Source organism: Rattus rattus, chromosome 2 (genome assembly GCF_011064425.1).
Source record: "Rattus rattus isolate New Zealand chromosome 2, Rrattus_CSIRO_v1, whole genome shotgun sequence".
Lineage (NCBI taxonomy): Eukaryota > Metazoa > Chordata > Mammalia > Rodentia > Muridae > Rattus > Rattus rattus.
Window position 1 is genome coordinate 101732475 of NC_046155.1, and position 11888 is coordinate 101744362.

An 11888-nucleotide genomic window follows, 5' to 3' on the forward strand; every position below is an offset into this window, starting at 1 on the left:
AAAAATTACTATCCATGTGGATATATTTGTCATATTTGCATTGTAACCATTGAAATATTTTGCATACACATCACAGAGTTTCATGATGCTATAAAATGTGTTTTTTAATGCATATGGGGAGTAGTTATTGCTAAGCATGAATACTGTGGAACATGTGCATGAAGAGAGAAGGAGAGACAGTCACTATAGTAAAGTAATGGTAATTTGAGTTTTACAGTCTGCACACTATGATGTGGTCCAATATCAGTGCTGTCCCCTTTCTGCTGACTGGCTTCCCAGGACTGGAAGCAGCTCATCACTGGATCTCTATACCCTTCTTTGCCATCTATATCTCTGTGCTTCTGGGCAATGGCACACTTCTCTACCTCATCAAGGATGACCACAACCTCCATGAACCCATGTACTATTTCCTTGCCATGTTGGCAGGTACAGACCTCACAGTTACACTGACTACAATGCCCACTGTAATGGCTGTTTTATGGGTGAATCACAGAGAGATAAGACACGGGGCCTGTTTTTTACAGGCCTATGTCATTCACTCCCTTTCTATTGTGGAGTCAGGGGTCTTGCTTGCTATGTCTTATGATCGATTTGTTGCCATCTGCACACCTCTGCATTATAACTCTATCCTTACCAATTCCAGGGTTATGATAATAGGACTTGGGGTTGTACTGAGGGGCTTTTTATCTCTTGTGCCCCCAATCCTGCTTCTCTTTTGGTTCCCATACTGCCGTTCCCATGTCCTTTCTCATGCCTTCTGCCTCCACCAAGATGTCATGAAACTCGCATGTGCTGACATTACCTTTAACCGCATATACCCAGTTGTTTTGGTTGCCCTGACTTTCTTCCTTGATGCACTCATCATTGTCTTTTCCTATGTCCTCATTCTGAGAACAGTTATGGGCATTGCCTCTGGAGAGGAGAGAGCAAAGGCTCTCAACACTTGTGTTTCCCACATTAGCTGTGTCCTGGTCTTCTACATCACAGTGATTGGCCTGACCTTCATTCACAGGTTTGGAAAGCATGCCCCCCATGTGGTGCACATTACCATGAGCTATGTCTACTTTCTCTTTCCTCCGTTTATGAACCCCATCATTTACAGCATCAAGACCAAGCAAATTCAGAGGAGCATTCTCCGTCTACTCTGTGTATAAGTTGATGTGAATAATTATGTAATAATCTAGAGAATTTGGGGAATTTTCAGTTTCTTGGATACTGAAAAAGAACTTGACTTTACATCTCTTTACTTCTTTATAGAATTAGGATGTAAATTACTAAATAAAGCAATAAATTAACCTAAATAATGACTATATCTGGCTATTCAATTAGCATGTACATATTATACAGATATCAAAATCAATCAATTTATCTTTCCATCATCTATCTTCTATCTACCTGTCTATCTATCATCTATCTATTTATCATCTGTCCATCTGTCTATTTTGAGAGAAGGCTGAAGAAAACAGTAGGAAAATAAGACATCATTGTTTGGAAATAAAGACCATTAAATATTCTATAAAGAGGAAGTATGGCATTTTTAAGACCATGTATCTATAGGAGAAGAGCCATTTCCAAAGAAGTTAAGTGTCCAGTCTGGGTCAGTGACAGCAAAAAAAGGGGACAATTCTGAATACATTTGATGGTTATATAAATATCAGTTCAACTATGAGAATTGAAACCCAATGTACTGTCCCGTGTCTCAAACTGCTCTTTCTCACTGCATGGTTTTCCTTTGAAATGATTCAATGGCCATTTGTAAAGTTTTATGCTGTTTTGTCCTGAAATTTGTTCATTGATATTTCACTTACTTTGTTTTATACTGTATCCTTGACTATGCATTAATGAAATCTATTCTTTTGTATATTAATTTCAAATAGTAATAATGAATTAGAAAACGAAGTCTCTCGTGTAGTCTATGACGTTTTCCACAGCAAGGCCCCTCTGAGCCACTCTTTGTTCTCAGAACACTGTGCTGTCATCACACAGGCTTTACAGCATCTCTACCAGACTTCTAACAAAGCACCATGACTTTTCCACGTCCACCATTTTGGACTGTTTTCATTTTTCTATTTTCATTCTTTCAGTCACTCCCACTTGTACTTCTTTTTCTAATATTCTTATTTCTTCTCTAGAATTTAATAGTCTGTCATACAAATAATACTATTTTATCCCATAAATGCAACTCTTACAGTGAAATATTTCCCATTCTTTCTTCCCACTTTGAGATATTGCCAACATACCTTATCTTTATGTAGGTTATACCCCAAATACATCTTACTACTTCTGCTTTGCACAACTATCTTTTAGAATATTAACAAAATAAAATATATGCCAATTTACTTTTCAAACCTTTATTATTTTACATCCATGTTTCTTTCTAAATGAATAAATGAAAATATTTTAGAATAACTGAAAAGGAAAATGTAATCTGATATTGTAGTTGTGTGTAGACAATTTGATTTTACTTCATTTGTAACATGTATATGATAATTAAACAGATTCAGGGATAGTGTGTGCTATTTTTATCCATTAAGTTAGAATAATTATCATATTCATGCTGGTAATTGTCTTGTCTTGCACTATTCAAAACTTTCTCCTAATTACTTGATAACATAAAATAACCATTTATTATCATTGTATGTATGTAGCATAGGACTGCAGAAAATATTTCTCTTGTCACTGTGTCCCTTACTACTTATTTTTCTCTTCTCTTCTATACCCTTCAAGAATTAAGTTTGTTTTCATCATAAGTAAATTCTACTTTATCCTGATCACAATTCATATTCTTTTTCTCCTTTTATAACTGACTTGCATGAGCCATGATTTACTGTCTCTTAAACTTTAAATATGTCTTAAATACTTCATCAATTTTGATTGCTGTTTCTAAATGTACAATTTAAAATCACGTTTGTGTGTGTGTGTGTGTGTGTGTGTGTGTGTGTGTATGAATGTGTGTGTGTGTGTATTAGCATTCCACTTTATTGTGATAGATACTGGAGCCTTGCATTAAGAGTCTTTCCTGAGCTCAGGTTTATTTTAAACCTTTCTTACTCTTTTTTTATAATTGTTTTACACATCTTATATAAATTTGAATTTTAGAAGTATAAATAATTTGAGTCAGCCTTCATATGCTTATTTTATGGAAGTTTCACTGACATTCACTATTTACAAGTGAATAAAGACAGTGACTCTCAAAAGTAGGCAGATGCTGGTTTGAAGGAAGAGTAAAATTTACTAAGGGTTTGTTCTTTCAGCAGAGATAAGTAAGTGCATCCAGAGCTAACTGATGTCAAGGAGACCAAAAATGTTCTAAGACCAATCAAAGCATTACATGCCAAAGGTCGTGTTGGCTGGGTCATCATAGGCTATTGAGAGAAGGAACAAAGATTCATTGGTGTTTTCAAATCATAAGATATTTGACACAAATGGATTTGAGTGAGGAAAGAAGAAAGTAGGCACAGGAGAGGTCAGAGGAGACTGAACTAAAGGTAATAGTAACTTAACTTACAAAGGTGAGTGGGAAGTTAATGGGTAGATATATTAGGAACTGAATTCATAAGGGCTTAGTGAGCAAGAAAGTCTGTTCTTGATTATTTTCTTTGATATATGGAAAGAACCACTGAGTCACATTATAAAATGTAAATATTTAAGATATAAGAGACTTGATACCAGGGCTGGAGAGATGGCTCAGCAGTTAAGAGTACCCGACTATTCTTCCAGAGAACCTGAGTTCAATCCCAGCAACCACATGGTGGCACACAACCATCTGTAAAGAGATCCGATGCCTTCTTCTGGTGTATCTGATGACAGCTACAGTGTACATATATATATATATATATAATAAAGGAATAAATCTAAAAAAAAAAGAGAGAGAGAGAGACTTGATACCAGCATGTATACACAGGAAACATGTGTAATGGTGTTTTTGTTTATGTATAATGATTGTATGGGGGAAATAATGCAATCCTTAATCCTGTGCTTCCTGACTCCAAACTTTCCTCTTTTTGTTCTCTTCTTTTTAAAAAAGATAATTTTATGTCTTTTAAAAAATTTGTGCATTAATAGAATATGTTATGATTATACCTAACTCTAGTCCTTCCCTCATAATGCTCGTCTTGCAGCTTCACATTTTCTCTTTAAAAAAAAAACATTATCTTAATGCTAATTACTTTTACCTATATGAACATGATGTGTGGGGCCATCCACCGGAGCATAGGCAATTACTAGTGGCTAAAATCCCAAAGAAAAATGATTCTTCTTTCTTCAGACATCACATACTGTTGATAGTGCAAGGTGAAACTTTCTGAGACTCGCCATCCCTATGCAAATTCTGACTGGCTTAGTCTAGTAGAGATCTTTTCTTTAGTTTTCCCAAAAAATTTAAGGAATGTATTTAGTCTGTTCAATTGTGTGTGCTCTTTATCAAAATTCTTTCATACATTGAATTCTGACCATATTATCCCCTCTTATAAACTCTTCCTATATTCCCCCATCTTCACCCAAATTCATATTCTTTCTGTTTCCCCAAACAAAACAACAAAAACCAAACCAACAATCCAAACAAAAACAAAATAACAAAAATTATAAACCAAACAAAAGTTTCACAAAAGACAGGAAGTCTATTTTGTGTTGTCAGCTACTCCTGGGCAGGAGTCCAGTTCTGAAGTGTGGTTTATACACCCAATGTGACACAGAGAACACTGATTTTCTCTTTCCAGCAGGTGTCAATTGTAAATGACTCCTTGGTTGGGGTGGGAATTTGTGTTGCTGCTCTTCTTCATGCTCAGAGGTTGTCTGGCTGGAATTTGTGCAAGTTCTGTGCATGCTGTCATAGCCCCTGAACTCAAACGTGCATCAGTCCTGCTGTTTGCAAGATGCTGTCTCCTGCAGCCAGAATACAGCAAATACAGAGGCGAATGTCAGCAGCAAACCTCTGAACTGAGAATAGGACCCCCGTTGAAGGAATCAGAGAAAGAACTGGAAGAGCTTGAAGGGGCTCGAGACCCTATATGTACAACAATGCCAAGCCACCAGAGCTTCCAGGGACTAAGCCACTACCTAAAGACTATACATGGACTGACCCTGGACTCTGACCTCATAGGTAGCAATGAATATCCTAGTAAGAGCACCAGTGGAAGGGGAAGCCCTGGGTCCTGCTAATACTGAACCCCCAGTGAACTAGACTGTTGCGGGGAGGGCGGCAATGGGGGGAGGGTCGGGAGGGGAACACCCATAAGGAAGGGGGGGGGAGGGAATGTTTGCCCGAAACCGGAAAGGGAATAACACTCGAAATGTATATAAGAAATATTCAAGTTAATAAAAAAAAAAAAAAAAAATGCTGTCTCCTGGAGCAACCCTCTACCTCTGCAATTCTCAGACCCATTCTGCCTCTTCTGCAGCATAGATTTCTGAGGTCTGAAGGGAAGAGTTTGATTAGGACATCAAGAGCTGCAGTGCTCCAAACTCATTCACTGAACATTGTCCAGTTGTTGTTCTCTGTGTTAGCTACCATCTACTTCAGGACTAAGCTTCTCTGATAATTGATCGGTGATGCACTCACCTGGGTTCCATACAAGTGTGAGCTGTTGACTGCTTAAAATGACATTATATGTCTGTATGAAATACAGTTTACCTTCTGATTTTCCTCCAAATATATAATTCAGTGCTATGTTGTCTAATAAAAGTTGCTATTTCCAAAACTTTTGAATTCATTTTACTGTACTAAACAGGAACTTCATGTTATTTCAGTGGCATTTTCTTAGTCTACCTTCCCTCCAACACCTTCTCTCTGTCTCCCTGTCTCTCTCTCTCTCTCTCTCTCTCTCTCTCTCTCTCTCTCTCTCTCTCTCTCTTTCTCTCCACATCTGGCTCTATTTATAACAAAGCAACCTTAAGTTATCAGTGATATAATTCTTAAGACAATGCCAAGGGAGTTTAATCTATTTTACCCATGGAAGCTCCACAGAGCACATGGGTCATAATTTGAAGATGGTTTTGTCTTAGAAATACTATGAGACTCAACGTAATTGGATTCACATCATTTTTCTTTGTATATGGCTAATCTCAGGTTTTTAATGTTCATGTACATTGTAACACATGTCAGACAGTCCTTGTTTTGTTGACTAAACAATATTTAGGCACTGAAATGTCTTATATGGGCCACTAAGATGTCTGAGTGGATAAAGGTGCTTGCTGCCAAGCCTGACGCTATGGCCCATGTAGTGGAATACAGACAACTACTAAAACCTGTCTTCTGAATTTCACAGTTCACCATGCCCTGTGTGCAACAACCATAATTAAATAAATAATTTCATAAGGCATATGCACATATTTGCATGTATATGTGTATATAAATGCAATTTCTAATAATATGGTAATTGTATGTTTAAGAAGTTTCTACAATGTTCCCCTAACTGCAGCACCACTTTACAGTTTTACTGTAGCCCATGTGCTCCTCAACAATTGTTATCTTGTTAACAGCCAGTTTCGGTGACACATTGTGATGCCTCACTGTGGTTTAGATTTCCCTTTCTCTAATGATTAATGATGAAGAACATCTTTTCATGTGATTATTGCTCATTTGTATATGTTCCTGGATAAAACTGAACTGAATTATTCTACAAGCAACCCATATAGATGTTTGTTTAAATTCTCCCATAGTCTAGGTCTGGAGGTTTCTAGGACTCTAATTGGCTTGACAAGTTCTCCTAACAAAGGCTTAAACCTAAGAAATGTCACCATGGAAAGGGAGAGCTGACATGAAGTCACAACTTAAGCCAAAGAGCTACTGGCAATTGGTAGCTCTGGGAGAACATCTGTAAAACATTAGTTTTAAGAGCGTTATCACTTACAGGTCAACCAGCTCTAGTGGAAAGAAGAACACACCTCATATAGGTACAGCACAAATTAGACATATGGGTAAAAAGTGTGTGTGTGTGTGTGTGTGTGTGTGTGTGTGTGTGTGAGAGAGAGAGAGAGAGAGAGAGAGAGAGAGAGAGAGAGAGAGAGAGAGAGAGAGAGAGCACATGAAGTTGGTGGGTAGGGCAAATGGTGAATTTGAATTTGGCAGTAGTTGGGATATGGGGTCAAAAATCAACTTATTGAATGAAATTCTCAAAGGACTACTAAAAAACGTTTTATTTTTATATGTGTATGTGTGTGTGTGTGAGAGATGTGGGTTGGGAGAGAGAAACAGGGATCTCTGGGGTCCAGAAGAAAGTGTTGGATCCCATGGAGCAGGAGTTACACAGGTTGTGAGTTTCCCAGCATTGGTACAATTACATGCTATTAACCATGGGGTGTCTCCCTGGCTTTTATTTGGCGTACTCAAATAGCCTGCGTGGAAGTGACATAGAAAGGCACCTTGGGAGTTGGTTCTTCAATAAATATGTGTATCATTAGGATTCTGAATGTATACTGAGGGTGTGATGGACAATGATTAGAAATCACAGAGAGGAAATTGTGTCAGGTAAGAAAATATACATTCAAATTGCAGTAGATACATTTAAAATGAAGTCTTCTACCTGGCTTTCTAACAATTCTGGAAGAGAAATTAAGAATGTAAGAGACATTTTTATTTAAGTAAGGATTTAAGGAAAGGGCATGCTGCACTGAATGGCAAAAATGAACAGGAGAGTTACTGCTTATTTTTAATAGATGAGAGTTGAAACATAAGCTTAACATTTTAGCCATAGAAAGCTAAATTTGAATTTCTCTATATTACATAATATTCAACCTTAGGAAGATATTTGATTTTTCAAAAATTTAATTTCTTTATTCTAGAAAATTCAGGTAATGCTTTGACTTCCCATTCTTGAGTTCATTACCTTTAATTCTACAATCATTGAGCATCTACTCCTGCTATACTATTCAGAGTGGCAAGTTCACCAGAGACATACTTGCCCAAAAACAATAAAAATCTTAAAACTTTACCTTATTTAAAAATTCAGATAGTTTTATATTAGTGAACCATTTACTCTTGCAAAGTTTCTACTAAAAACCGACAAACACAAATCGCCTTTAGCATCCTCTGATAAACTGTCCATCTATTTATTCATTTCTTCAGGATACATTTATTTCTTTCTATTATAAAGAAAAAAACATTCTGAAGAATCCACCTTTTCTTTCCAGAGTTCCTATCTTAATAAGCATATAAGGGAGGAAGAGTTTAAACAATTTCCCCAAAGCTGTGACTTTAGATTGCCACCCTTAGCCTATGGTTTTCTACTTGGGTGATTCTCATCTGCACAGTTCTTGTAAATAAACACAGATTCTCAGTGATAGGCTCAGATTAAGGAAATGGTATTAGAAAACACTGAGTGTGCAGATGGTTGAAGCCTATTTAGAAATATCTGAATAATATCTGGATGATGTTTGTGACTTTCAGACAAACTGCTGAAGATACGGGGCTTACAGCTTTATGAGAATAAATCCAAAATAGCTTCTGGAAGGAGTAAGGGAGGGATTGTAGCACTCTTAGCTATGTCCATGAGAACCCAATATATATTCTGACACTGCCAGTTATGCTAAAATCAAATATCAGTATAGAGTATTTATACCAAATATGGTACTCTGTGGTTTAAGTCAATAAAACACATATTACCAAATTCTAACTGTTCTCATAGAGTTGCTACTTAGTATTAGTCCTTAAATCCTGGATGTTCCAAGGTCTAGAAGGAAGCAAACTGGGTCTTCTGCTTATTCACTCTGATCCATATTGAAACTGGCAGGAGGCAGAGATTTGTGGCTGACTTCTTTGCTGTGTAACAGGCTGTAAAGCTCTCTTCTCATTCCTTGCTCTCCACAGGAGGGTTACATTTGTAGCAGGAATTTTGGCTTATTATAGTACACACATTACTTCTGTGCAGTTAAGTTGTGTTACTAATAGGTCACAATCTAGAGGATCATGATAGTGTCCTTATTTTCTCTCTATCAGAATAGCTACCACTCAGTTTCTCAGGCTGACCGAGTCTCCACAGGTAGTGCACTCTGAAGTAGTGCCATTTCCAGAGCTCACTCACTTTTCTTTGACTATTTTCCCCCAGACTAATGTCTCTTCTTCAGAGAGATTACACTGTACTATAATTCCCATATAAGTATCTCTGATTGTTGATAGTACTTTATTAAATATTGATGGAAAGGTTACAAAGATTGCTATTATCGCAGTCTTCTTGAATATTTCTTCACATTTCTTACTGATGCTTTTAACATACAAAATTATTTTGAAGTGCTCTGGACACAATGATACAATTTTATGTGTCAGGAACACATTTCTCTTGATTTTTCATATTGTAATATACCTGTTTCAAATTTTCTTGATTGTATGCAAATGAATTGAACTGATTTCATAGGTGTATAAATTATGCATAGGTCATAGATCAAGACTTCTTTGAGGCTTAACCTTGACTTTTATAAATAAGGACTTATAGGTATCCATGACTGTAGCATCTGTGATTGCCTTCCTCAGCAATATGATCACCGTTATCCCCATGTGCTAGATTGTAACTTTGTTCTGAATCTTGTCATATAATTCTGTGCTCTCAACTGTCAATTTCTGATTGGACTATATTTTGTCCCAAAAACCTAAATATTTTAAACCTACCAACATTTATGTGTATTAGGTTATTTTAGAATCCTCACTATAATATTTTCTATTTAGGAATTTCCAGTCTCTCTCTCTCTCTCTCTCTCTCTCTCTCTCTCTCTCTCTCTCTCTCTCTTTCTCTCTCTCTTTCTCCCTCTCTTTCTCTCTCTCTTTCTCCCTCTCTTTCTCTCCTTCTCTCTCTCCCCTTCTTATCTTCTTTCTTTTTAAAGCCCAGTTAAATGTAATCTGCATATCATATATTTCAGGTATCATATATTTCAATAATGAAAATTTACGGATTCCCCAAATTTTTGGAATAATCATAGTGTTCTAGGTCTATTTGCTTGTTTTGTCAAATTGTGCACATTTTTGTAGAGATTCCTGAGTTCTTTATTTATATGCACTTGGGGTAACTGCATTGAAAATATAACTCAAACATTTCATAGCAGTTAACTCATTACTGTTGACCAAGAATTTTGTTTAGTCTTTTTTTCTTTTGGGGTTATATCATAGGTGTCAAGAAAGAAAGTATATACAGAACAAAGTTTAGTAAAATTACAACAAAATGTTCTGTCAAACAATATGAGACAGAATAAAATAATGGGGTAATCGAGGGGATGGAGAAATAGGTCATTGGTTCAGAGCATTGGCTGCTTTGCTAGAGGACTGGGGTTTGGTTCCCAGCACTCACATAGCCACTCACAGTCATCTGCAACTCTAGCCCCAGGCATTTCTATGGCTTTGTCTGGTCTTTCTAGGCACTATACGGTTCTCAGGCATACCCTAACAAGCATGCACCACACCCACACACAAAAATAAAAAAATAAAAATCTTTAAGTAAAGAAAAGTGAAAGCATGAGGTGGATCTGAAGCTGGACAGTGTAGACTAAGTGAAAAGTTTGGAAATCTATCCAACATTAAAAGCTACATGCTTAATAGCAAATTGTGATGCTGACTCATGGGGATTGATGTTCCTATTCTAGACAAGAACTGCTGAGAAAAGGGTTATTTAAGTCTGAGATGATGCATAAAAACTTGAACATTTGGAAATGAATTGTGACCTGAAGATATGCTGCCATGAGGTGGTGGTAGGAAGAGTATTGTTTACTTAGACTGTCTCTCTCTGAAACTGTCTTTAGCTGCACTCCCACCATGTCGTCCAACAACAGTGATGCTCCTTTCCCTACTGACTGGCTTTTCTGGCTTGGAAAATGATTCACCACTGGATCTCTATTCCCTTTTTTGTCATCTTTCCATCATTTTAGGGAATGGTACCCTTCTCTTCATCATTTGGAATGACCACAGCCTTCATGAGCCCATGTACTACTTCTTGGCTGTGCTGGCAAGTACAGACCTTGGGATGACACTAACGACGATGCCCACAGTGCTGGGTGTTCTGGTGCTGAACCAGAGGGAGATTGCACATGGAGCCTGTTTCATTCAGTCCTACTTCATCCATTCCCTAGCCATTGTAGAATCAGGGGTCTTGCTTGCCATGTCTTATGATCGATTTGTGGCCATCTGTACCCCTTTGCATTATAACTCTATCCTTACCATTTCTAAGGTGATGAAGATGGCACTGGGCGTATTGCTCAGAGGATTTGTATCTATCGTGCCCCCAATTCTACCTCTCTTTTGGTTCTCATACTGCCGTTCCCATGTTCTTTCTCATGCCTTCTGTCTTCATCAAGATGTCATGAAACTCGCATGTGCTGACATTACCTTTAACCGCATATACCCAGTTGTTTTGGTTGCCCTGACTTTCTTCCTTGATGCACTCATCATTGTCTTTTCCTATGTCCTTATTCTGAAGACAGTTATGGGCATTGCTTCTGGAGAGGAGAGAGCAAAGGCTCTCAACACCTGTGTCTCCCACATTAGCTGTGTCCTGGTCTTTTACATCACAGTGATTGGCCTGACCTTCATTCACAGGTTTGGAAAGCATGCCCCCCATGTGGTGCACATTACCATGAGCTATGTCTACTTTCTCTTTCCTCCATTTATGAACCCCATCATTTATAGCATCAAGACCAAGCAAATTCAGAGGAGCATTCTCCGTCTACTCTGTGTATAAGATGATGTGGATAATTATGTAATAATCTAGAGAATTTGGGGAATTTTCAGCCTCCTGGATACTGAAAAAGAACTTGACTTTGCATCTCTTTACTTCTTTATAGAATTAGGATGTAAATTATTACATAAAGCTATAGATTAATCTAAATAATGCATATATTTGTCTATTCAATTAGCATATACATATTATATCAATACCAAAATCAATGAACCAACCAACCAGCCAATCAAT

At 37.3% G+C, this 11888-nt stretch overlaps 1 protein-coding gene and 1 pseudogene across 1 annotated transcript; both read left to right on the forward strand.

The window, feature by feature from the left end:
• The first annotated feature begins 227 nt into the window (after positions 1-227).
• LOC116894010 (olfactory receptor 51B2-like) lies at positions 228-1154 on the forward strand. Its single transcript, XM_032895726.1, has one exon. It carries the CDS (start codon positions 228-230, stop codon positions 1152-1154), a length of 927 nt encoding a protein of 308 aa, XP_032751617.1.
• A 9581-nt stretch (positions 1155-10735) lies between these two features.
• Positions 10736-11657, forward strand: LOC116894011 (annotated as a pseudogene).
• Positions 11658-11888: the final 231 nt, after the last annotated feature.